Source organism: Dermacentor silvarum, chromosome 10 (assembly GCF_013339745.2).
Source record: "Dermacentor silvarum isolate Dsil-2018 chromosome 10, BIME_Dsil_1.4, whole genome shotgun sequence".
Lineage (NCBI taxonomy): Eukaryota > Metazoa > Arthropoda > Arachnida > Ixodida > Ixodidae > Dermacentor > Dermacentor silvarum.
The window spans coordinates 50,214,920-50,241,502 of record NC_051163.1 but is presented as its reverse complement, the minus strand read 5'-3'; the positions used below and the strand labels follow the sequence as shown (position 1 = coordinate 50,241,502).

The window sequence follows — 26,583 nt, the reverse complement described above, 5'->3', positions numbered from 1 at the left end:
CGCTTCGTGAAGGACCCGGCCGCAAGCTGTCGTGGTATTGACTAAAGACAATCTTGTGCGTATGGTGTTCGTACGTTACAACATGGCCCTTCTCTCCAGAGCACCAATCGACAACGTTTTCAATGCTGCTGCGGTTGCTTTCAGGAGAAAACTATAGGCGATGACCGACGAAAAATTTTAAAAGAAATTAGGTAAAGACAAACAGCATGTGAAGGGCTGCAGAGGACGCGCTGAAAGAGCCCGGCCAGAACCCTTTATTTACTGCCTGTGATAAATGTTGGCAGGAAAGTAAAGCAAATGTAGTCGATTACTTTATAGTAATTGCTCAGTTACATTTGTGAGGAAGTAATTCGTAACTGTGATCAAATAGATTTTCGAATCAGGTAATTGAAATCGTTCACTTTTTTCCTGTAGCGTGTGCAAGTCTAACCGCCTTAGTATTGTGCACTTGCGCCAGAAGGACTTCACGAGAACGGTTAACTTTGGGGCACCTGTGCATCATTTTGCAACGAACTTTCGTATTGCCACGAACACTCTTTTCCTTCACTCGCGACTCTCCCGACGAGATGCTCTACCGATTCGGACTCCCTCGGCGTCTGCTGCCGACTTGAAACGGCGCGGCGGACTTCCCGGAAGCTTCGACGGACGACGTTGCGCACGGCACGGGAGAAGCCGCCCTTTGGTTGGCGTCCACTGTCTGCTTGCTGGCGTTCCAGTTCTTGCATCTTGCGCTCTTGCTTCGCAGACATTTCGCCGAGGTTATTTATCCGATCTTGCTTTCTAGCGAGACGTTCGCGGAGGTCGTCGAGTTGCTTCTTTTGTTTCTCCACAGTGTCTTTGATGTCTTCGGCAGAGAGTACGATGTCTTGAGCGGTCGTCAGGTTCAAGTTCGCGAAGGATGCTTCGGCACCTGAAGCGACGCATCCGGCTTTAGAGTGGGCTGGCAGGTCTCTGTGCAAAATGGTCGCTCCGCTTACAGCACACTGAAAGGAGTGGAACGTGCATTCTTCTTCATAGTGTTGCAGGAGAGTTTCCAAGGCGCCCACGAACTCGCAACCTTTGTTTTCATTCCAGCAGTGAGCCTAAAAAAAAAGCAAGAAAATAAGGTGTCTAGTGGATACCCTTACTCGCAAATGCTTCCCGACTCAAGGATCTTCGACTAAGCCTAGTGATGTAAGTGCAGTGCTTTATCCCTAGAGGGAAACACGGCACCTCGGTCTGTCAGCATTTGTGGGAAGTTGGATAGTAGGTTTTATCTTTACGATTTGCAATGGCTCCGCTGAGGCAACACGCTTTCACTTCTTTTATTGCTCATTGATTACAGCAGAAGGGGAAGACTTGGTGGCTAACCACAGTATATATCCAGTTCGCTACCGCGTAGCCGCGAAAGAAAAAATGGGTGCAAAGAAATGTTCAAGGTAATATCCGGGCGTTACAAATGTTACAAGGCTCTATCCGTGCCCATTTGAATAAACTATCTGTGTTAGCGCTGTATACCACTCAGTTTGTGAAAATGATCAGCAGTGTCCGAGCAACGAAAGCCTCAGCCGCAAACCGACGTTTCGACCAAGATACTTCTTCGTAAGAGCAGTGGTTTTTCACTTTTCTGTTGGAGTTCCAAATAGTGCCACTCAAATACGGTTCTTGCGGGAGCGAAATCCTTTTTGTGAGTACGGTTTCATAATTTTGTAGCACTTCCGCGAATTAGGAAAGCATGACAATTTACCTTGCGCGGCTCTCTTACTCTATGTGGGATTTTGACGGCACTGCTGATTACGGATAGATTACATCTTTTATTCTAGATTGTTTGTATTGTTTTGAAAACAATCTAGTGGTTCAAGTAAAGGCTTGGCAACAGTAATCGTTGCTAGAGAAGAAATGTATAATGAAGAGTCAGCTCCGATGTGGTTAGCATAAGGAACCAGAAAGACGTTTGCAGCCGCTGTAGAAAGAGAGTATATAGAAACCCATGTGCCACCTGTCATGCCTGTGTTGGTTAAACCTCCATAGATATTCTGCACACCGACAATGTCACATCCGATTACAGACTAGTGGTCTTTGCAAGAAACATTATTCCACCTATGTTACGAACTCAATTATTTATGATTTTTTTTCCGTTGAATGAAAATAATAAAGGTCGAAGCTGCATTTTCTGAATTACGTGCCAAAGCCCCAGCGTAGTACGTTAGTTTGACGTCACAGATTTTAAACTATCTTTTGCAGTTCAGATGTCGTGTGCCCTTATAGCTACTTTCTAAGTTCAGTCTGTGTTATGTTTTATAATGCCTAACCTATGGAAAAAGATTGGTTGTCCCTCTTTCAGAGGAATTGGTCATAACACGAGAGCGAAACATGTATTCTAAGAAGCAGTGGCACCTTTGCTGCACATTCACCAACACAACTTCCATTTGGCATCTGAGGTCATTAAATGGCTAGCATGTTTAAGTACGAAAATATGCACATCTGTAAAAAGTTGCCGTAATGAAAAGTTGATTTTGACGCAACTAGGAGAGGGGATACACAAGAACGACCTAATCTAGAATTTTTACATTCATGCAGTCCGCCATAGCTGTTTATCTAGACAATGGCATTACTAAACAAAACCAATTGCTTTATCTGGAAGACTGATAACTAGGTACAAAGGAGATAAGACTTACTTCCCATCTGATCTCCATTCACACACCACTCGGACAATAGAAGCAATTTGATGACAGATTTGCTCGCCTTGCTTTCGCATGATGTCACAAAATACAGCTGCAATCGCTAGAGTTTCTATTCGTGTCTCTCTGACTCTACGTGGGATTTTGACGACTCGTCAAAATAGGAGATTCGTGGTCATACGTAAGGTACGATGTTTTCAGTATAAACCGAATGCAAAGGAATAAAAACACGCCCAATATTCTAATAATCTCCATTTTCACCGAGAATAACTTCGCACGATTTGAAGGAATGTAACCTTCTGTAAACAGCGCACATTAGCGCCGAACAATATAGTAAAGTTAATGCAGCTGATAAAAGCAGCATACGTGAGAGCTCTGTCGTTTCAGCATTAACAGTGGCACGCTGTTTATTTGTTACTCTATAGAAAATAGTTGTCTAAAATTCGACTATTTCGTTGTGTTTTAAAAGTTTAGGAGAGATTTTCTAAGGAGAGCGCTCAAGGTTATTTTAAAGTCTGGAAAACAGTATAGCAAAGGTCGGAACAAGTTTGATTATTATTGCTGTATTGACAAACGTTTCTCACCATTTCTTGCTTCCACTTCCCTTTCTCAGAGTTTTCAAACGTTTCTGAATTGCTTCTCGCACTTCTGCTATTTTAAATCCCTGGAGATCATGGCTGAGGCGACTGCTCAGCTGAACTATTGCCTTTCAGAAATCGAAAAAAAAAAGATATGCAGATCCCACGCACAGTCAAGCTTTAGGGAAGTGGCTACATAATGTATTACATTACAAATGGCGACACTCCGTATGGTTATGCATTATTTATTTATTTATTTATTTATTTATTTATTTATTTATTTATTTATTTATTTATTTATTTATTTATTTATTTATTTATTTATTTATTTATTTATTCGAATACACTGAGGCCCTCATAGGGCCTAGATAGAGTGGGTTACATTTGTAACGTAATCTGGACAACACTACCATAACAACATAAAATACATACTGCAAGATAACATGCTACAATACGTCATAATAGTACAAGGATATGTAATAACAAACAATATTACAATTTACAACGAATTCCATGTCACAACAATGTCACAACAATTCGACATATCGAAACAATTAGAGTGGTGCCTCCGTCTGTGGCACGAACATCAAGTCCGAATTAGAAGCTGTGTAATCAGACGAGACAAACACACCCCTACTAAGAATATTTTTCTGCATAAGAGAAATAAACTGTTATCGACCATTCGCGCCAACCACATTCTTTGATTCTATGCAAAATGAAATCTCGCGAGACGTTTACGTTCATCCACCAGGTCACAACTTGATTCTCGTGCAATATCGATGCATATGCAATAAACCGCTCATAAGGCACGCGGAAATTCGAACAACAAATTAGGAGGTTGCACAGTGTCATATGTTTATTCAGCGATACCACGAAGGCAAGAGCGGTGTATGGTACCAGTCGACGAAAGAATGGCAGGTGACAGGTCTATGCACAGAGTACAGTGACACATGTCTAAATACATTTATGGAGTCTGCGCCTCTTCTGTCACTGTGGGTACATACTGATTCTGGTAGATTGGACAAAAATGCGCGCACATACCACATGGCTAAGTCTAAGAAAATCAAGCAAATCAAGGGATCTGTTGAGTACAATTTCCGTTCAGAGGTCGCTGTTCATTAGGAGGACTTGTGAGCCCTGATTGTATGTTCATTTATTATGTAGAAATTTTGTTTTTGTTACGCAGAACAGAGGTGCGCCTACTGCCACTGCTTTGCCGATCGACCATGCAAGGGTTGTAATATAAGCCTGTTCGCTAGTACTTGCATTTGGTGCACGTGTCACTTTCTTAATTATGTACAAACACGTATTAATCGAGATATTTACTGACCCAGCAGCCACGCCAAGCATAGTATGGTATGCAAGGAAAGCTTCGCTTTAAAAACAATAAAAAAAAGCAAGCAAACAAAAGAAACAGGAGGATAACTGCAGGAGCAATACGGTGGTTCGTCACTCACCTTCAAGTCGTTCGCTATTTTTGCTGGAAGCACTATCGTCTGGAGTTCGTCTTTCACGCAAGACTGCTGGTCAATGGGACAGACACTCCCGCCCTCTGACGAGTTCGCTTCGCAGCAGAGATCGCAAAAGGCATGCTTGCAGGGAAGCAATACTGTTCTCTGCGGAATCACGTGACAGTGTTCGCAGACGTGCTCACGCGCCACTTCTTCGACGAGACGCAGTCGGCCTCCAGTTGACGCCCATGACTGCGTGGTTGCTAAACTGGTGCAGTGCTTCACGCCTGGCGCACGACATGCTGGTTCACCGTTTGTCAACGGCGACTCTTGCACGGACAGCGAAACTACCAGCGGTTTCAATATGCTGACCGGATTATCGCGGGAATGCAGTAAGTATAGCAATGAAATAACATTCTATCGCCATTGCTGTTTACTGACTGATTGTCAATGACGTCACCGTCACATGTGCAAGTGACCCGCACAATTGTTTGTGGACGTGTTTTACACTTGCAGTACAAGGCCCGTATAAAATGACTTCCCCCACCACTGATTTTTTTTTGTGTGTGCCCAGGAAACGCGGATCTTATCGCCCCTGTCAATTCCTTATCACAACCTGTACATGTTGTGTGATATGAGATACAATATGAAATAGTGGTAATTGAAATCGCGCATATGTGCATTCAGAAGCTTTTTGTACAACAATACTTATAAATATGGCTGGCAGAAAACAGGTTCACTTGTCCGCTGCGCTAGTGCTCTCTAAAATGAATATCTACGGTACTCTGTTATCCGTCCTTGCGGCCGAGCTAAAGGAATCGTAAGCATGTAGTAGTTCCGGAGTTCGAAATCTTGTGGTGTTTGTTCATTTTTATTTCCGTTTCAGAAATCGCATGATTTGCCCTTTCAAGAGCTTAGCCTGCAATTGCGCTCGTCAATAAAATGCCTCAGAAACTATTAATGTCTTGAATGCGTCGTGTAAATTTTAACGCGCTTTTGATTGTACCTGTGCTCCGGAATTGATACGCATGCACCGGTGTGTTTGTGAAAAGAGACGTAAAGCAGGCTTCCTACGTGTTCACTGAAACGTTAGCATGTATACTGTAACGTAATTTACGCCCTTAAAGGTGAATAAGAGTGTAAATTGGAGTATAACTTACAGCCTTGAGCCCAAAAGGGTGCAAGAGAGTGAGTTATAGACCGATTTACTTCCTTATTTATTTGTAAGGGTGTAAATTATTTTACAGTGTAGTCTAAAGGTGAGTCCTCTTATTGTGTTGTCTTGGAAAGTAAGCTTTCGAGAGAAATTGGTAGTTCATTGTTTCTGTATTCGTACTGCAACCGCCTTAATGCTTTCCGACATTTCTGGTTGATTTATCTTTTCAATATTTGATCGTTATCTTCAATTTGTCATTGTTATTCGATTTTACAGCTTTGTGCACGCTGTACCAAGGGTCAACTACGACCATTATATCACTCGTTGATTCAGGCATGTCGACGCTAAATCTTCATTTCATGCATTTATGGATATTTATTTGTTCAGTTCTTCATGTTATTCGAGTATACTCATTTTACGATTGAGGTGAAATGGCGGCAATAAAGGTTGGCAACATTCATAATATCAACAAATGAACCAGTCACTGAAATTTCTGAAGTGACTTGCTTTTTTTGCAAGCGCTTTCTCGCGTGTCGCATAGTCGACGTTCCACACTTGAAACATTTTCGAGTGTGAAGGCGTGGAGCTCATTGAGACTCATTGAAAATTTTTAGATTGGAAATTCGTTTTGCTGCTGCATGCCAATTACAACGCTGAAGGAGCAAAAAAGGTGGTGAAACTAAATTTTCCATGGACTGAATTCGCTAACCGCCTGATAGGGTAAAAATTCCGCTCCAGGTAATTTTTTGAATGGGGATATTAAGCACAAGAGCAAGAACAACAACAACAACAACAACAACAATAATAACAACAACAACAACAAGACCTTCGGTGGTTTCTTCGGCTATGAATTCATTTGTTCCGACAACAGCATTCTACTACAATGAAGGCTGCCGTATTATTTTTGCTTGCCGGCTTTTCCCCCAAGTAATTGCACTCACCCTCTACGGGCAACTGGAAAAGACAGTGCTGTAGGGACGTTTGTTATGGTCCCGGGGAGGGAAGTTTTATTTATTTATTTATTTATTTATTTATTTATTTATTTATTTATTTATTTAGATACCCTAAGGGCCCACAAGGGGCATTGCATAGGGGGGAACAAAAATCAGACCACAATTTTAAGGTTAGGCGAGTGTGGTCGTATAGAAGTGCATTGTTTTAAAGTACCAAGAAAAACAATAAATAATTGTTATAATATTTAAAATGTGGTTATATTTCTGTTATAATACAGTAATAACAGCGTCAAGAAAACTTCGCAACCACCTCCTTTAGGATTTGCGAAATCGTGCCAGTGAAGCAATGCACATCTGGTAGCCGAGCGTAACCATTCACTTATCTAGCAACTTATTTTTGCAGCGAAGCTGTATATGGCTAGGTTCTGCAAAATTTTGCGTCCGTCTATCGAGTCTCATAGACAGAGAAAATTTCCCCGTACCCCATACCACCTTTGCGCAGGCGGCGCTCCTTCGCTCCCTAAAGGAGGGGCTGAAAAATAAAATAAAACGTTATAGTTTACGAACTACGCGCGTCCTGCCCGTAGCAAGTCCAATCATAACGTCGCTAGGGCGATGACTACTGTCGGAAGAAAAAAAAAAAAAAACAGGCACAACGATTGGTAGGTAGACTATGACGTTTCATTTTCGTTTTCAGCCCCTCAAATCGGAAGTGAAGGAGCGCCGCCGGCGCGCAGGGGGAAAATTTCTCTGTCGATGCGATGCCAAATCTGTGGTCGCAATTATGTGCATTGCGCACAAAATTGCTATTCTCCAACTGCTTTCGAGTGATCCGGCATTGGAATGGTTTGCCGGTCCACCACAGCGAGCACAAAGCTATGGTCACTGTGGTAACGAATGAAAGAAAATAAAAAGACGTTAACAACCACGAAGTTACGTGTATGTGTCTTTATTCAATCAATATAGCGATAACTATACAAATCAATGTAGTTATCCCAATAGTCATCCCAATACAGCTTCGCTGGTTATTTTTCTTCACAGAGTGGAAGGAAACTAAGTTTTTATTGCGATAGCAATTATATGGACACTCAAAAGCAGATTTCTGCCGTCGGCGTCGCCGTCGCCGTCGGCGTCGCCGTCGCCGTCGCCGTCGCCGTCGCCGTGAGGTTCCGTATGACGTCATTTGGAGATGAAATCGTCGCCGCGCGCCGAACGCTGTATGTGCGAGTGAAAGGGCGCGAGGGGCGCAGTCTTTCACGGGGAGTGAACGCACGGCGGAGAACAAACGCGCGTTCTGCGCCGTGCTCGCTTAAGGGCTGCAGAAGTAGGCGTCTCTTTTCTCCTTTACAATCACCATATATGTAGAGCAAACGCGCCTTCTTCGGACGCGCGAGAGGCCGTGGGGGAGGGGGATTTTTATTGCAGGGAAATAACTCCCGTATGGTAGGAAGTACGCTATTATCGTTACATTTATACAAACACACGCACAAGAAACGCACACTGGCCTAGAGTGTGGAATGGCACTCGAAATTCGGGCAAACAAGAACAAGCGTTCAGAAGTGCAGAAGAAATGCAAGCCACTTCGGAACGGTATCGAAGGTTTAAAAAAAAAATGCAACGCGTTTCAGCAAAACATAGTACAGATAAGTGGTTTGAGCAGCAGCTTCTCGGAAGACAGACGACCTTGAGCGAAGTGGCTCAAACAGCAACAGCTAGTGCAAGGCACTTAGTGAAAGGCTATGGGCTCCACACAGACTCTGAGATTGGTAGCGTCTGTGCATGTATTTCGGAGGCCAGAACGAGCAATACTATTGCGGACGAGGCCTTTTCCGACTCGATGGCTCGTTTTGAAGGTCTCCCCTAGCGATTAATTAACTCTGAGGCCAAAACATGTACTACATGCGGTGTCAACGAGCGAAATGGCGCAGCGTCACCTACGAAATGTGAGCGACTTTATTTACTCGTGTACATTTATAGCGATGGTATAGTAAACAGGGTGTTCAATTTTAAGTGTTACGGAATATTTCAAATCGCCCGTGTTAGGTAGCATAATTCTTATCGTTGAGCTGGGTTATTCAAAGAGGTGGACATTAGTAGCACAAGAAATCGAACCACATATTTAATAAATACCAAAAATTGACTAATGAACTTCTTAGTTAATTACTTTATGACAGATATTGCAATTTACGAATTGTAGCCCGTGAGTTTGCAAGACGTATCCACTTGAAATAAATTTGCAGGATGACACCAGTTTCGAGATATTATTTCCTAAAGTGTGGGACGAAATGCATGGACGTTCCAGTTGCTTTTCTGCTTCAATGTATAAAACAGCATTTTGGCAAGAAAGTAAGTGGAACAACAGTGCATTTTTACGGCAGGCACTACCATATCCTGACTGGGAGCTTACCACTGTCGTTGAAAAGAAAAGTGTACAATCACTGCATTCTACCGGTGCTAACATATGGGGCAGAAACTTGGAGGTTAACAAAGAAGCTCTAGAACAAGTTAAGGACCGCAGAAAGAGCGATAGAACGAAAAATGTTCGGCCTAACGTTAAGAGACAGGAAGAGAGCGGTGTGGATCAGAGAACAAACGGGGATAGCCGATAATCTAGTTAACATTAAGCGGGAAAAATGGAGCTGGGCAGGCCATGTAATGCGTAGGATGGATAACAGGTGGACCATTAGAGTTACAGCATGGAAGCGCAGTCGAGGATGGCAGAAAAATAGGTGTGGTGATGAAGTTGGGAAATTGGCAGGCGAATGTTGGAATCAGTTAGCGCAAGACAGGGGTAATTGGAGATCACAGGGAGAGGCCTTCGTCCTGCAGTGGACATAAATATAGGCTGATGATAATGATTTCAAACTGGTGTCATTATGGAAATTCATTCCAAGGGTGTAAATTCCAAGGGTGTAAAGGGTGTAAATTCCAAGGGTGTAAAGCCGGACAAGCTCCCCGGCTACAATTCGTAAATTGCAATATGTGTCGTAAAGTTATTAACAAAGAAGTTACTTATTAAATTTTTGTTATTAGCTGAACATGTGTTTCGATTTCTCGTGCTACTAATGTCCGCCTCATCGAATAACCCAGCTCAATGATAATAATTATGCTACCTGCTATAGGCGATTTCTAAAAAAAATCCGGTACACCCAACTCGTCTGTCATTACCAGGACAACGAGATAAGCCCACCGTTCACTTTTCGCAGCCATGATCTCGACTTTACACCGGGCATCAGCGAAACGGACACACGCCCATGCCCGTCAGAGCAGCCACTATGGCCGGAACGTTGCCATGGCAGACCAGGGAAGGCGCGCAAAGCTGCTCAGAATCGTAGGCCACGACGCCGTCGGTGTCAACTGGACATCGACGCGGCTCGCTGAGAATGTGCCGCAGTCTCGTATTTGCAGCCTGTGTGGCGTGTTTCCAAGGAGCAAGGTCGTGCTTCCCTGTTCGCACTTTCTGTGTGAGCTGTGCCTGAGAGCCAGCGTCCAAGATGGCGGCTGCTTGTGCCCTTTGGATCGCGAGCCCTTCGGCGAAGAAGAATGCGAGACGATCCGCTTGCCAGCGAAGAAAGCGAACAGCTTGAAGGTGAGAGAATGGTTGTGAAGTGTTCCAGATAAATGCCAAGTTAGAATGAAACTATACATTCTTCTGCCCCCGCTATCGCGCGTACCGCCATGTTTGATCACCTGCTGGCGCCTTCTTTGCTTGCATCCATAAAGTCCTGTGACTTAATGTTCCAAAGTAAGACGCGTGCCACTACTGCCTACTCGGTAACGGAGTAGCACGGAGTAGTAGACCTCTGTAGCGGAGGCCTCCACATTATTTCTTCTTGGGGTTCCTTAACGTCCACCTAATAAACGTACACGTCGTTTTTGCATTCCCTCATTATCGGAACGCGGCCGCCCCGACTGGCATCCGAACCACCGCTGGGGCACCGCGCCAGATCCTGCGACAAGAAATGAGTGGACGAACCGAAAGCGCCATCTCAATCAATCAATCATTTCATTCACGTACCAGTGCACATGGAGGGGTGAAAAGAAAAAGCTGCCGATGAGGCAGCTTGACGGGTTCTCACCCCGTACGTTTGAGCAGCAACCGTTCACAGCAAGCAAAAAAGTAACAAAGAAATAATGCATGTACAAGCATCTTGCTCAACTAGTACAGGTATAAAATATAAAGTAAAAAAATATAAAGTAAAAAAATATACTTGCATGCTGGCTTATAGAATTTTGAAGCAAAGTGAAAGTTTGTGAGCCATGTTCAACTGAACAAAAACGTTTAGATAGAGAAAAAAAGAACGACACAAAAGAATTGCCAAACTATGAAAAAACACGCTTAAGTTCTAGTGCGGTGAGATTTTTCAACACAATATCATGATCATTAAAGCAATTTAACAGTTTTGGGATTGTACTTTTGAGCATCAGCTCTCCATTGTTTAGTGGCCCATTCCAGCACACCCATTGCTTGTATTGTATATGTGTATTGGTAATGTAAGTTTCGCAAGGCAAGTTAGATTAGAGAAGTGATGCCGTTTTTCTCTTAATGTTTTGCTGAGGCAATAGTCATAAAAGTTTTGCATAGAGATTAAACCATACTTTTTTTGTTAGAGGAGCCACAGCAGTGTACCATGGAACATTAGATATAACTCTGATTATCTTATTTTGGGCACGAAAGAATTTTCCTATATTTGTTAACGTTTTATTGCCCCATACAAGAAAGCAGTATTGCATGTCAGAAAGAAAAAGTGAGCGATATAGTAACGCTTGTCTTCGTCTTCGTTTATTCTCGTGTCCATGTTTTGCTGCGCTATCCAAATACCCTCACATGATGACCAACCAACAAGCCCACATCGCCACCCTCGTCGATACAGTAACATCCTAGAGTTCGTGGGTTGTACATCTCTATTCCTATAAAGTAAACCTGTCATTCGTGACAGCCTTGTTACCGTAAAATCGGTCTGCATGTCCCAGAGCATATGCGCTCAGTGAATATCACACTTAAAGATTTAAAATTGCTGACTATGTCTATTGGGTTATCATTTAAGTAGAGTGAAAGATCCGCTGGAAGTTGCTTGCCCTTTGAGAACATCTCGTTTTCAGTGAGCAAAATAGTCGGTGGGACTTTTGATTATCTTTACATGGCACTCCAGGACTGCCCGAGGCGCTGCTTTGAGGCAACTAGTGTAGTGGAACACTTCGGTCAGACCTGGGCATCATACTTAACAGTATCTTATTAGTCGCTGACGCTGTTTTTCATGTACGACTGGAACGTTTGCGCATACACGTGCTGCAATTTCTTTTTCGTGTTTCGTTTTCAGGCTCACTGGTGGAACGAAGCGCAAGGGTGTGGGTTCACGGACACCGTGGAATCTGTGCTACGTCACTATGAGAAAGACTGCATCTTCCACGCGGTAGAATGTCGGCACTGCGAAGAACGAATCCTTCAGCGGAACCTGCCGGCACATTGCCTGAGCAGTTGCACCGTCCCCGCTGGTACAAAACAGCCGACACCACACGACAGTCACTTGACAGTTCACGAACTGAATGCATCATTGGCCGAGTTGAAAGTAAATATCAGGGACTCGTACGCCGAGCTACAGAATCGGAGTCGAGTAACGAACTGTTCCAACAGTCCAGAAGCCAAAGCCTGCAGTTGCTGGAAATGAGCAGAATGTTCGAAGTATATGAGCGTGATTTGAAAAGCAAGATGCATCAAATGTCGGAAAGCATAACTTCGGTGATTAGTCGAGACCGCAACGAGCTCGTGGAAAAAAGCCAGCAGATCCCATGCCCTGTGGGAATCGATGTTATGCGAAGCAGTGGGCGGGGGAGCCTACCAAGTTAATGAAATAACCATGAAAGCACCAAGACGTAGGCGGCTCGTTCATGATCTACATGACAGGCACTTCAAGACATTCATGTCATGAGTCCTGAGGAGTCCCTTTAGCTACACCTAGGAGACCTTAGGGCGAAAGCCTTAGTCATACTCGTGACTATGACTTCTACCACCATCCTTTAGTGTTTCCTTCACTTAGTACCGACGTCCGAACCCATTTCAGTGGTTTTTGAGTGTTAATGTTTTTTCGCTGAGTCATTGACGTTTTTGCTCAGTCACAGTCATAACTACGACGTCTACCAGCATCCTTTAGTGTTTCCTTCACTTAGTGTCCACGTCCGAACCTATTTCAGTGATTTTTTGAGTGTTAATCTTTTTCGCTGGGTCATTGTCATGACCTACATGACACGCATTTCATGACATTTATGTCATGACCTATCACTCATGTTCGTCATACACTCCTGTCATAGTATACCAATTTTGCTACCTACCAAGTTAGCGAAACGATCATGAGACCACCAAGTCGTAGGCGGCTGTTTCACGACCTACATGACACGCATGTCATGACATATCATTTATGTTCGTCATATACTCCTGTCATAGTACGCCAATTTTGGTACATACCAAGTTAACGAAACGACCATGAGGGCACAAAGTCGTAGGCGGCTAGATAGATAGATAGATTGATGGATACTGTCAAAGTAGCAAATGTTCGCCAAAAAATGCTTCGCATTAAAAAAAAAAATCTTGGCGCTAAATGGTTTCTCATCGGTCTCATCTCGTGCACAATCGACGTGCGACGCCTGCAACTCCACCTGGCGGCGTCTTTCATCATGCGAGCGTTGCCAGACCCCTGGAATCTGCCACGGCGCTGTTGCCTCTGCCCAGCTGGACTCTCTTCTGCGGGCTGCGCCAATGCTACCAAACTGCGTCTATTTCGAACACCGTCCGAGGTTCTGAAGCGGTGTGCTAAACTTCGCTATCGCTGTCACTGATTCGCACATCGGGCTAAAGGACATTTACAAAGACGACTACTGCCTTCTTCGTTTTTAAAGACGATAGTCTTTCTTGGGGAACTTAAACGCTGAAAATTCTGTCTGTCTGTCTGTCTGTCTGTCTGTCTGTTGTCTGTCTGTCACCCGATTCAGCCACCCGGCCAAAGTTGGACCACTTGCTTACCGCCCACACTACTTAAACTGGTACGGCTATTCATACTTGTGAATGTTATCGATCACAAAGTAAATAATACGCATATCTGAGGCACAACATCACTAGGTAAGTATTAGGAGGTGTGTTCCTTTAATAGAAAATACATAGATACGTAACTCTAAAGACCCTAGTTTCTTAAGCTGCGCTGAAAATGCCATGCTATGCGCGCCGACGAACGACGTTCCCCGACTGCGCGCCGACGAGCGCCCTCTGCCATGGAGGAAGGAAACCCTCTGCACAAGCTCATGTTTCCCGATGTATTGCCAGATGGCGTCCATGTCTCACGCAGCGCTTCCTCAATTTTATCAATGCCAGCCAGATGCGGTCGATTCAACATAAAGGAAGCGCTGTCTGAGGCAGGGCAAAACATAAATGGCCGCTTGATGAAATAATGCGGTAAAATGAAATCTGTTCAAACAAACCTTCATGCCAGGACGGAAATGGTACGAGAACAGCATCACGGGTGGCCGCGGATCAGACCAGCACTCATGTAGTACGGCCGGCAGAAGACTATCGTCTTTCGACGACATTTGCAGCGAAGCACGCAGATACGCGGCAAATTTTTTAGGTGCCGTTCGTTTATTTGCTTGCTTCTTTCCCTGTTATATATATGGAAGATTTCTTCACTACGTGCAATATGCTCGCTGACGACAAGGAATCATTAGTTTTTCCCGTCTTGTCTCAGTTGCTTAACCATTTTAGATTTTGGGACAGCGGCACGTGATAATGAAACAAGCCCCGTGTCTATGCGACTGCTGCTGTTGAATCCGCGGTAGATATTTGGAACGGCTGCCGCCTGCGACAACGACGCACTTGTTCCTGGCCGCGTTGCCAAGGTCAACGTGCGAAAATGGCACGGCATGGTACGCAATAGCGTGCGCAGGGCTCATTTTATCTGTCCTTGTTTGTACTTTTGACAAAGGGCATCAGGTCACGGCGCAGCGATAAGCTCGGCGAATAAGCCACTGCGCTCTTGTGCGAGCGTAGGATTCGCCCCTGAAGACACCGCCATGCCGGATCATGAAACAGGACGGGTGCACCGTTTTCGCGACCACGACGTCGCCGGCGTCAACTGGCGGCCGACGCGGTTCGTCGACAAGGTGCCGAATACACGTGCATGCGGCCTCTGCCGAATGATCCCTAAACGGACGATGCTGCTGCCATGCGCGCACGCTCTGTGCCAATCTTGCCACGCAGCCAGTTGCGAAGGGGACGTTGGACAGTGCCCATTGGATCAAGAGCCATTCGAAGTTGCGGACTGCTTCACTTATGAATTCCCTACCAAGAAATTGAACACCTTGAAGGTGAGAAGAAAAAAAAATTCTAGGGTTCTCTTTTCGAAAAGGGGGTGGGGGGGCTGTTACGTTAGCATTAATAGTACTACTGCATATATGTATGCCTAACGGTAAGAGTGCCCGTTTTAGTAATGCCGAACTGTTATCTATCAATTCACCGTGACTAAATGTTCTTTTTTAGTGTCTATCAAGACTACTACAATAGAACAACAGAAACTCGCTCTAGGCTGATGTGCAATATTCTGTTGATGCTCGATATTTATTTATTTCTTAGTGTGATAGTCCGCGAGAAATGAGAGAGAGAGAGAGAGACAAAGAAGCGTCGATCTCCGTGGTGGGTGGAGCCTTAAGTCTAGGGCCCCAGCGGAGTTGGTAGCACTTTCGGCTCTGGCGATTAGCTTTCGCTGATCCTCCAGTGCCGAGCTGGTCAGCACCATCTCCCACTGCTCGTGCGTTGCGTTTCGGTTTAGGGAGTTATATGGGATATTTTGGCATGCCCATGTGGTATGGTAGAAGGAAGCTCGCTCTGTATAGAAAGGACAAAGGGGCTGATAAAGGGTGGGGTGAGGATAGGTGTTGGTCTGGAGTTGCCTCCAGGTCGTGGCTTCAGCTCTGGTGAGCGATGGTTGCGGTGGCGGCATCGTTCTTCTCGAAAGGCGGTAGTGCTGAAGTATATCGTAGTAAGTGTGTATTGTTTCTGGACTTGGGTCTTCTGGCGTCTCTTACAGTACCCGATTGCAGTGAGCTCGGGCTATCGTGTGTGCACGATGGTTTCCGCTGACGCCTTCGTGTCCCGGTGTCCAAATTATCGTGGTGTGGGGTATTTCGTTGAGGCGATTAAGAATATCGCATGCTATTTTATGTAGATGGCTGTTCGCGTAGGCTCGACATGCTGACTGACAGTCTGTAAGAATATATATAGTTCTTCGTTTTGTCTCGATGCCGAGATGGCGAGGGCAATGGCGACCTCTTCTGCTGCGGCGACGTTCTGCGTACGAACGGAGGCGGATACCAGTTCCTGCTGTCTGTGTCCCGGCCACGCTGATTACCATGCCCTCTCCATTCGGGTACATGGCCGCATCTGTCCAGCGAGCAGTGGAGAGAGTGCCGTATCTCCTTTCTATTGTTATTGCTCGTGCGATAAATTAGAGAAAACCTAATGTCGTTTAAACGCTATATTCAAAGAGAAATAGGTCCTCCTGATTTAGTGAGAAATAATTACTTTCTCTTCAAACACCATACTTGTTCTCTTTACCTTCGCACTGAAACATCAAAAAAGTTGGGTACATCACAAGGACAAATTCACTGATCATTCTTATGAACAATGGCGTTGATTCCGGCATTACATTTTCTTCAAGTTCTTACTTTAAAGGCACCCTGAACAACTTTTTATCGAAGTGGAGAATGGTATTTGAAGGGAAAATAGGCTATTTCAGGAATACTTTGCCGCAAGAAGTACTTTACACTTTATTTTGTTCAGCAGAAGCAGAGTTATTGGCAATCAAACACAGCCGCTGCTGTGCTCCTGTTCCTTCATCAATGCCTTGCATTGCGAAGATTACGGCAGAGACAACGCTCCGCCTTCTAAATGCCGCTGGGGCGCGCATTTCAAATTTCATTTTGGATGCTAATGTAGACGCCACGACTTCCGATTTTGGTGCCTACGACGCGCTAAGCGTAAGCCGAACGCGGTTGTCTTCAGCCAGCCGCAGTGCGCTTAAGCCAGTGGACTGGTGGCGGCACCCCGCGGCGGCCGCGATATCTACGCTACGTAGCCGAGCGCAGCTACCAATAGAAGCCGCGTATTGGGATGCGCTTTATTACGAAATAAAGCCCCAGAAAGGAGCGAGCATCTTGGCTTCTATTGAAAGGAGAGCGTTTGAGTGAAAGGTGACTTCGCACTCCGCTTACGAATTCCACGCACCACGTACGATATAGAAAAACTTGGCTGAGATGTTCACAGCAGCGTATTCTAACCGCGGACTATGTTATTTCACCAAGCCCGAGCAGGGGTTTAGGGCCCCTTTAAGACATTTTTCCTCAACCGCTACAGACTTTAGTTTTCCACAACCAACCCCCTATAACAGCTACCTTGGCCCTGTGGGTGGGCGCATTTACTTGAGGATGAAGGTATAAAGCGAAAACATGATGGCGGTTTCCAGTGCACAAGAATTCTGGTGTCGCCGCAGGTGAGTTAGGACCAGTGGCGTAGCCGGACATTTTGTTCGAAAGGGGGGGGGGGGGGGGGGGGGCTCACCTTGCAGCGCGGCCTCATCCTTACAGAATTTCTCGAGGGATCAAATCTATGAATAATAACTGCATTGCCATTGCCAATGCCATTGTATATTAGATGCTGCAAACGAATTATTCAACGCTACGCACTGTCATGACAAGTAGATTTGTATTTTTTCATAAAAGAGTATATTACTATGTCCCAAAAATTGTGGCTGAAATAACTGATATCGATGATTCCGCATTTTCGTGTCTAATAAGTAAAGAACATAACACGCGAACTTCAAACCTATATCAGTTCGAAACCAGCAAAGCAGTGCATGCAGCTGATATGAAAAACGTAAAGGCCATGATATTAACAAATTGAGGACAAATAGTTTAATGAATCTATGTCATTCAAGAACCTTGTTTGTACATATGCAACGGCCAATGGTGCTGTCCTTCGTTGCAATGGATTGAGCAGGATCAGCTGTTACCGGTCGTGTATTGTGAGTAATTGCACTGAAATTATAGTCGCAACAGAGAGTAAAAAAATTAAATTATGGGGCTTTACGTGCCAGAAGCACGATCTGATTATGACGCACGCCGTAGTGGGGGACTCCGGAAATTTGGACCACCTGGGGTTCTTTAAAGTGCACCTAAATCTAAGTACACGGGTGTTATCGCATTTCGCCCCCATCGAAATGCGGCCGCCGTGGCCGGGATTCGATCCCGCGACCTCGTGCTCAGCAGCCCAACACCATAGCCACTGAGCAACCACGGCGGGTAACAGTGAATACATATTAAAAAAAGCAGGAGTTCTGCAACATATACGTTAGAAATGCGAAGATAGAATGCAATATACAAATGCGAAGGTACAACTTGATAAAGGGTGACACTTCGCTGGAAAAATAGTTCACTGCTTGTATACACAAAATCTCGCAATAAGATATTCAAATATACGTATAAGTCACCAATAAATCTACGCATCTAAGCAAACGCACGTCACTGTATATGATGCGTCAAACAAGACAAATAAACATGTTGCGCAGTCACGGATAGTAAACTTAACGCATAGAAAGACAGACGATCCCGGCAAGAACAAAACTATGATCGCAGAAATCGTGATATGTAGTTGGACCATCCTGCTCTATATGGGTAGAATAATAGAGGAAGATGCCGAAATCAGTACGAAAATGTGTATTTTAACTGCCTGCACAGCGGCAGCAATTATTCTGCACCCAAAATGAAAGAACGTTATTGCTTCGTTTCAAAAAAGAAGTAAAATCAGGTAGCTAAAAACGAAAGAAAAGGACAAACGAAAGCCACACATGATGCGGCAAGTTAAACTACCCAATATGCGAGTGTGTTTGCTGGGAAGCGCTGCGTGGTCCGGGCTTTCAATGAGCAAGGTCGGTCAAAATCGGCTAATAATGTCCTCGTAAGTTTCGTATTCGCATGATAATTTTGATCATGATGCTAACGGTTACAATAAATGACGAAAATTTCTGTGGTTTTAAAAGCTAATGAACAGTCATCCTTTTTCATAATTACGAGCTTGTGAACCTGAAGGAACACAGCTTTTTAGTTGCATTGATTTTTGCGGCTTCGCTATCCAAAGTACAAACTTCACTCGGCGGAGAAGTTTAGCGAAGCGGTCAATGACTTTGCACACGTTGATGCCGACGTTTCTGTAGGCATATAGAAGCGCCAGCCTAACCATGCGTTCCTCAGACATTGTAGAGCGCAAGTAGTTTTTCAGTAATCTCATGTTTCAAAATATCTCTGCGCTGGCAGTGGTCACTGGAAGGGCGACTACAATCTTCAGCAGTTTGTACAGATTTACAATGAACCTCCAGTCGCAATGAGAGAGTGCATCTATTCCAGTGCTAAGGAGGAGGAGGAAAAAGAAGAAAGGAAAGGCAGGGAGGTCAACCAGACGCACGTCCGGTTTGCTACCCTACACGGGGGAAGGGGATTAAAGGGATGAAAAGAAAGGAGAGAGAGGGAAGAAGTACTCGCAGTATGAACATGTGCAGTTGTCCAACACTTCACAGTCGGTCACTGAGGCCAGTCGACTTCATGAATTTAACAATGCTCGCGTCGCTTTGTGAGCCTGCGACGCGTGGGGCCACGGTCCAAGAATCTTTGTCTCTGAAAACGGTCTCCTGTCTAATTTGTTTAACACACTCCGGAGAATGTCGCGTTCGGTCTCATAAAGATGACAAAACACAACACGTGTTCCACCGTCTCCTCACATTTGCACGAGTCACAGATTGGTGTGTCGGACATGCCCAGAAGGAATGAGTACGCTTTCGTAAAAGCCACCCCTAACCGCAGGCGGCAAAGTAAAGTTGCATCACGCGGGGTAAGTTCGGTGGAATTTGTAGCCTCAGTGTAGGATCCAGCCGGTGGAGATGACAGTTCGTACAAATCGGGCTGCTCGATGACGTTTCTGTCTCGGTTTGAGCGAGGGTAAACGAAGACCCCTCGCAGCATCTGTCCTTGATAAGGGTATAGGAACAGTTAGGGTTTCCTTATGGGCTGACCGGGCGGCATCATCGGCAAGGTCATTACCGACGATGCCACAGTGCCCCGGCAGCCATTGAAAGATGATGTCATGTCCGTTCATGAGGGCTCGGTGGAGAACCTCGCTGGTCTCAAACACCAGTTGTTCATGTGTCTTGCGTCGTAATGCTGACTGCAGACTCTGAAGGGCTGCCTTGGAGTCACAAAAAATTACCCACTTTCGAGGTGGTGTTTCTGCGATGTAATTAACAGCAGCACGTAGGGCGGCAAGTTCTGTTGCCGTAGAAGTCGTTATGTGGGACACTTTGGACTTGCTTGTGACTTGTAAGGTCGGGATGATAAAAGCGCCTGTGGAGCTGGTGGCTGAGACAGATCCATCGGTGTAAACCTGCGTTCTTAATGCATATGCATCGTTGAGCAATGACAATGTCAACTGTCGTAGAGCAACCCTGGAATGACGGAGCTTTTTCGTAATTCCCGGAATCGTGAGGTGTACTTGTGGCTGTCGTAGACACCAAGGGGGTGACAGTGGTCTTGCTGCTGGTGTAAATCCCGATGGAAGGCAGCCTCGATGTGTCGCAACAAGTTTCGAAAACGTGGCCTGAGGTCTTTGTGCCGGCAAAGCAGCAATGTGATGCAAGGTGTCGAATGTGCGCTCTGAGGTTGTCAACTGTAATGTATGTTGTAATCAAGTAGTCTCTAGCAATCACGATTGTTGCATGAGTCGAGGCGCATCGTGGAAGTCCAAGACATGTCCGCAGAGCCTGGCCTTGCAAACTTTGGAGGGTACGAATATTTGTTTTGCATGTGTTCGCTAAAACCAGCAAGCTGTATCGAAAAAATCCCAGAAACAGTGTTCTGTACAGCTGCAGCATAGACCGCACCGACGTTCCCCAAGTTTTTCCACACAGGAACTTCATTATATGTATAATCGAAATTAGTCTCCGCTTAAGGTAGATGCAGTGGGGGCTCCATGAAAGGTTCCTGTCAATAATCACACCTAAGAAGCGGTGAGACCTCTGGTATGTAATAGACTGGCCATTGAGAGAAACAGGGTAGGGTGTCATGGGTTTGCGCGTAAACGCAATGAGCGCACATTTTTCGATGGAGATAGTAAGGCCTTGTTTTCTGAGATACGAACAAGTTAGGGTGGCTGCCCGCTGAATTCTTGCGCGCACTTGAAGACGAGTCACCGCAGAAGACCAAAGACAAATATCGTCGGCGTAGATCGACAGGTGTCTTGTCTTGGGTAATAGTTCAGCAAGGCCAATCATAGCTAGTTAAAGAGAATAGGGCTCAATACCCCGCCCTGTGGGACACCGCCGTAGGTATAATAGTTGGCAGAGGGGCCATTTTCGGTCTGCACATAGAAGGACCTTCTGGTCAAATAGTCTCTGATGCATTGAAACAAAGGGCCACCGATTCCGACAGTCTCCAATGACTCAAGGATCGCTTCATGTGTGACATTATCGTACGCCCCTTTCACATCAAGAAAGAGCGTCACTGATATGCGCTTGAGGCATTTTTGTTGCTGTATGTACGTTGTCAGGTCGATAACATTGTCTATTGAAGACATGCCTCGCCGAAAGCCTGTCATTGAGTGAGGGTATATATTGTGGCGTTCAAGGTACCATTCTAGGCGTGTAAGGATAATATTTTCCATTACTTTTCCTACGCAACTTGCCAGGGCAATAGGGCGATATGATGTCAGGTCAAAAGGCGACTTTCCTGGTTTTAGTAGCGGTACAAGCCGACTTATTTTCCATTGATGAGGAACAATTCCGTCATGCCATGAGCGGTTGTAGTAATTCAACAGCTCTTGCCTGGCCAGTGCTAAAACTTTAAAACATTTCTTCGATGTCGATGGCATACTTGTTTAGGCACCTTGGACAAACAGTAAGCTGTTCGATTCCAGCAATATACGTCGTTTCGTCAGCAAGTACGGAGAAGCAGCCTGCAGTGTTTACTTTTGCATCTAGCCTTTCTGTGATAATTTCACCACCACAATTTTCTATAATTTGGTTTTGTACATCTGGGCTTAAATACGAGGCATTACTGGGGCAACTTTCCAAATGGTTCTTCAGATATGTATCTCCACAATCAGCTCACACGCGAAGAAGCCCTCTGGAAATACCAGTATTTTCACCATACCAGTATTTGCACCAGTATTTATTTCACCAAATACCAGTATTTTCACCAGTATTTATACCATCAGCCATGTGGCTGATGGGGGCTGAAGCCCCATCAGCCACATGGCTACGCTTCTGGTTAGGACCTGAAGGAATAGTTGAAATATGGTGCCTTTTTTCCTCGATTCCGGTGACCAGGCCTGCTTTTTGTGTAAGAATGGCTATTTTGTTTTTTAGAAGCATAATTAAGTGATTGACATGGATCTAACATTCATGTTTGATGCCTCCTTATTGTTTAGACAGCGACAGATACTGCTGTGTGATTTTGAGCATATTATCCTGGCCACGGCGGCCGGATTTCGATCGGGGAGAGATGCGAAAACACCCGTGTACTTAGATTTAGGAGCGCGTAAAGGAACCCCAGGTGGTTCAAATTATCCCGGAGTAGCTCCCTACGGCGTGCCTCACAATAAGATCGTGGTATTGGCTTGTAAAACCTATAATGTGTTTAGCATATTTACTTAGCCATAGAATCGCGCGTATTCGTTGCTTAGCACCTGACTTCATGCAAATGTGCGTTGTAAATGTTAGAGACAGCGATGCAACGAGCCTTTAGTAAAAAAAAAAAAATCTGTCTTATAAAAAATTGTATTGTTTGTTTTTGATGTTTTTTTCTTGTTTTTGGTTTGTTTTGCTATTAAGGTACATTGCTGGAACGAAGCGCACGGCTGCGAGTGCACGGGCACCATGGACCGTATGCTGGAGCACTACGACAAGGAATGCGCATTTCACATCGTGGAATGTTTGCGATGCGGTGAGGGAGTCCGGCACAGCGACCTGCCAACGCACTACGTGGCCGGATGCACTGCCGCTCTTTCTTCCGCGATCACAGAGTACCCGTGCTCGCAGCATACAGCACTAACCATTGAAGACGTGAGTGCTGCTCTTGAAGACTTCAAGGCAATGTTGGGGGACGCCAACCACGACCAGCTGCATCCAGTGATTCAGAGTCAGTTGAACGAGCTTACAGAACAGGTCAGAAACCAGGAAGCCAGGTTCGCTGAGGTCACTCGCGAGCTCGGAGCATCCGAGCAGCATTTAAAGGATGAGATGGCTCAAATCGCCGCCGTGATTACATCGACCGTTCCGCACCAGCCGAATCCGGCAGCCGAAGCCAGCACGTCGTCGTCGCTGTCGTTGCGCTCGGAAAAGGCGCTGATACTTCGAAAGTTGGAACACTTCACCTACCTGTCACTCAGCGCGCTGGAACACTTGCGGCAAGCTTCCCCGCATCCTGATTCCAGCCGTGTCATTGCTTATTGTAACCCTTCGAGCGGCCGCACTCAGCGTTTAATCAGTGCGCTGTCTACGACACCCGCGCGGATTAGAGAAATTGGGAGCGTGATTTATTTCCTGATCCTGGAAAACTGTGACGAAATCCTTCAGTGGCAGGGAGACACAAAACAGTTTGCTGAGATTACGGTGTTGCACATGAGGGATACCTACTTTACGCTTGCCGTCTGGAAGCAAAACTGTGGTTCTACTTTTGATGTCATTGTGCGAATCAAGTTTTACGGGATGCTGGAGGACTCTAGGTGTTTGCCGCCTGTTTGGCGCGTGAAGGTGGTCAATCTTAAACTACCGCTATTTTCTTTGTTGCCTGCCTTTAACGAGCCTTGTAACTGCAAGCAGGATCAACCAGGATTCGTACACTTTCACCTCGCATTCAGGATAGACAGTGATTCACTGAAAAATAAGGATTCCTTCCCAGAGGGAAAGATGATATTCCGGATCGAGCTCGACGATAAAGAAAGTGCCGGTGGGGTCACAGGAGCACCTAATGCTCGTCAGCACTGAATGTGCGTTGAATTTCTGAATCCTCCTTGCCACTTCCCATGTGTGTGACATGAGCTTAGCGAATTTTTGATGTCCTTTCTTCTAAATTTATTGAGTGCTGCGAAATTTCTTTCTTGAAATTTTCTGTGCGTTGCAAATGTCTACCTCTTGTTTTAAGACTTACAGGCTTTTCATTTTGTTGTTTCCTTATTCTGCACCTACAGCTTGTGTGCCTCGTTATTGTGCTCTTTGTTCTCCTCCTGCAGGTTTCTAACCTTATGGCGTTCGCCTCTATACTATTCCCTGTGTTAATGCCGTGCTAAAGAGATCAATTTCAAGGTGACGTTCGTGTTACATACTACGCTGTATTACTGCGCGTTGCCCTGTATCAGAAATGCCCGAACAAAGTTACTCTTCGCAGTGCTCAGGCCTTCGCCTATGATTTTAAACGCAATTTTCGGCAAGCCCTTTGCACTCCGTCGTCGATAAACGGTGTATTCAAAAGTCTAATATCACACGCAATCACACCACGTACTGTTATAGCAAATCGGTTGCTGAGATAATTGGCGCTGGAGGAAATAACGTCCTGAACGCGAAATCTTTCGTTTAGATACTTCGGTTAGACCAGAATAGATTCCAGACCAGACCACATTCGGTTAGACCAGAATAGAGTTGATGATGGTGACGAACGTGCGTTCAGCATCTTCGTATAGGCAGCTTCGTAATTCTACTGCACGTCTGCCCAAAGGCCCGACAAGACGTAAAAAAACACTGCTTATCTTTATGAGAAAGCAGGTTGCAACGGACGGGACTAATGTACAGGAGTTTTCTCAGCCTGGTAACGAATGCGGTAGCCTATATACATGCTCACAATGTTTTGACCATCTCTGCTTGGTAAGGCTTATAGTTGAACTTGGCGCTCTTCTGCTGGTCCTGCGGTAAACTTGGGGTGTCCTATTTTATTTTACCGCTTTCAGTTATTGCAGGCATTTCTCACCGTAAGGACCAAACCAGCTGAAGCAGAAAATATGGACGTGCGGATTAATCCTTAACGCCTGCTTGTTTATAACACGCACAGAAACGAGTGTACGCGGCATTTAGCTTTCGTCCGCTATTACGATACCATCTGTTTGACAATCCAACTATTGTCCTGCATCTCATCAGACGAAGTATGGCCCTGGTGCGTCTGCGGGCCTACGAGGTCAAGCAAACACCCTGAAAAGGTAGCAGCAGCAACATCAGGAATGTTTTCAGTATTGCACATCCAACTTCAAGTATCAGTGTGCATGTGTGCGTGGTTTTTAAACACTTTAACCACAGCGAACGCCGACAGCTTGCCACCTACAGACGGTTGCCCGAGGTAGGTGAGTGGGTCACTTTTTCCACACACGTTTGCGATTACACGTGCAGTGGCGAGCAGACACGAAATCACGTCACGGTTTTCATCTTTCGCACCATATAGGTAAAGCTCAGTACGAACCTTAGCAGGAGCATGTCAATTTGGCAAACTTGAATAATTAAAGACGGCGAAGCTGTGTAACCGAGCTATCCACCCTACGGAAGTAGTAGGCACTGTTTGCTGGCTCACTGCCTAGCGCGATTGAAGGGCCGTTGCAGCTACCTTTGAGAGCAGTTTGGCAGGCTTTTTCGCAGGGGAAGTTTACTGAATCTTGCATTTTGTTTACAACTTATAGGCACTTAAGTCTTCCGGCGTTTCATAAATGTTCGACCTAATAACAGATGCCATTCTTAGAGACAACTCCATAAGAAATTTGCTGCATTGGCGCGAAAGTTTCATGCTTGCCCTGTTAATGCTATCACGCACATATTTGGCCGCTGTAAGTTTTTCGGACATCGTGCTTTAACAGCGAATGTTTGCAACTTAAGTTTATAAAATTAAGTTCTTAAAACGAAGCCTGGCGCACGCAACCACTTCAACGAAGCTGCTAACCTACACATCATTTGTAAGGCCGTTCTCGAATACGCTAACACAGTCTGGTTTCGACATGCACTGACTAACATAAGCAAGCTAGAATCAGTACAAAGAAAAGCTGTGAGGTTGATCAATAACAACTATAAACGTACAGACTCGCCAAATCTTTTAACCCGTCCGGCTTGCGAACACTATCCACAATAGCGAAACACGCTCGCTTAAAATTCTTGTTTCAACGGCTAAAAAATAATATAGGGATAGATACCTCCAAATACATTTCATTTTTCCAGGATCGAATACACCCACAGAATACGTATGTAAAAATGACACGTTAGTAATTTTTCATCACGCTCGCAATAGCAGAATGGAACCACTTGACGCTTCTATCACCAACATCGAATCATTATCTGAATTTATCTCACTCATAGAAAAACCTGCCTGTGCGTAAGAGTACCTATGCATGCAGGGGCATCGGCACAGATTTCTTTGTTCAGTAGGAAATTTCAGTAAACTGCTCATTTAGGACAGTTAATTTGTTTGTCATACCGATTTTCAACGTTCAATGCTTAATTTAGGTTCCGTTTCATTATTTGCCCCTTTGATAACTGTGCTATCGTTATTTTCCTTGCCATCTTTCGTAAAGCTTCACGTCTTTGTTTTTTCTTTCTTTCTTCCTTATTCCACTATCCGTTTGATCTTAAAATCGAAGATGGTATAGATTGTAGAACTTACACTGAAAATTTAACGTTTTGTATACCTGCATTTGTTTGACTTGCACTGTACAGAAGAATTATTGTACTGACC

The 26,583-nt window shown here is 45.0% G+C and overlaps 3 protein-coding genes across 8 annotated transcripts in view; 2 read left to right on the top strand and 1 right to left on the bottom strand.

Annotated features, from left to right (window-relative positions):
• Positions 1–219: 219 nt before the first annotated feature.
• Positions 220–10,008, bottom strand: LOC119431524 (uncharacterized). Its single transcript, XM_037699007.2, has 3 exons — positions 9,989–10,008; positions 4,696–5,056; positions 220–1,082 (listed from the first exon to the last, which is right to left on the bottom strand). Exons 1-3 carry the CDS (start codon positions 10,006–10,008, stop codon positions 477–479), a joined length of 987 nt encoding a protein of 328 aa, XP_037554935.1. The 3' UTR covers positions 220–476.
• LOC125941017 (TNF receptor-associated factor 6-like) lies at positions 9,947–12,467 on the top strand. Its single transcript, XM_049657896.1, has 2 exons — positions 9,947–10,387; positions 12,120–12,467. The coding sequence occupies exons 1-2, from the start codon at positions 10,007–10,009 to the stop codon at positions 12,465–12,467; spliced, it is 729 nt and encodes a 242-aa protein (XP_049513853.1). The 5' UTR covers positions 9,947–10,006.
• A 2,166-nt stretch (positions 12,468–14,633) lies between these two features.
• The window catches only part of LOC119431222 (TNF receptor-associated factor 3), a 276,207-nt gene continuing 264,257 nt past the window's right edge, over positions 14,634–26,583 (top strand). The window contains exons 1-2 of one of the 6 annotated variants that reach the window (XM_049657819.1): positions 14,646–15,150; positions 22,713–23,075. In XM_049657819.1, the coding sequence (XP_049513776.1) occupies positions 14,857–15,150; positions 22,713–23,075 (657 nt within the window). In that variant the 5' untranslated portion in view covers positions 14,646–14,856. Of the gene's footprint in view, positions 15,151–22,712; positions 24,044–26,583 lie in introns of those variants that run through there. The other 5 variants (XM_049657822.1, XR_007464129.1, XM_037698702.2 and 2 more) reach the window with 5 other exon arrangements.

Excerpts from the sequence above, each read along its gene's own strand:
- LOC119431524 (XM_037699007.2), bottom strand. The coding sequence starts at position 10,008 with ATGGCTGCGAAAAGTGAACG. Across the intron at positions 5,057-9,988 it reads ATGGCTGCGAAAAGTGAACG|CATATTGAAACCGCTGGTAG; the intron begins GTGGGCTTATCT and ends TAATCCGGTCAG. Across the intron at positions 1,083-4,695 it reads AAATAGCGAACGACTTGAAG|GCTCACTGCTGGAATGAAAA; the intron begins GTGAGTGACGAA and ends CTTTTTTTTTAG.
- LOC125941017 (XM_049657896.1), top strand. The coding sequence starts at position 10,007 with ATGATCTCGACTTTACACCGGGCATCAGCGAAACGGACACACGCCCAT. Across the intron at positions 10,388-12,119 it reads AGAAAGCGAACAGCTTGAAG|GCTCACTGGTGGAACGAAGC; the intron begins GTGAGAGAATGG and ends TTTCGTTTTCAG.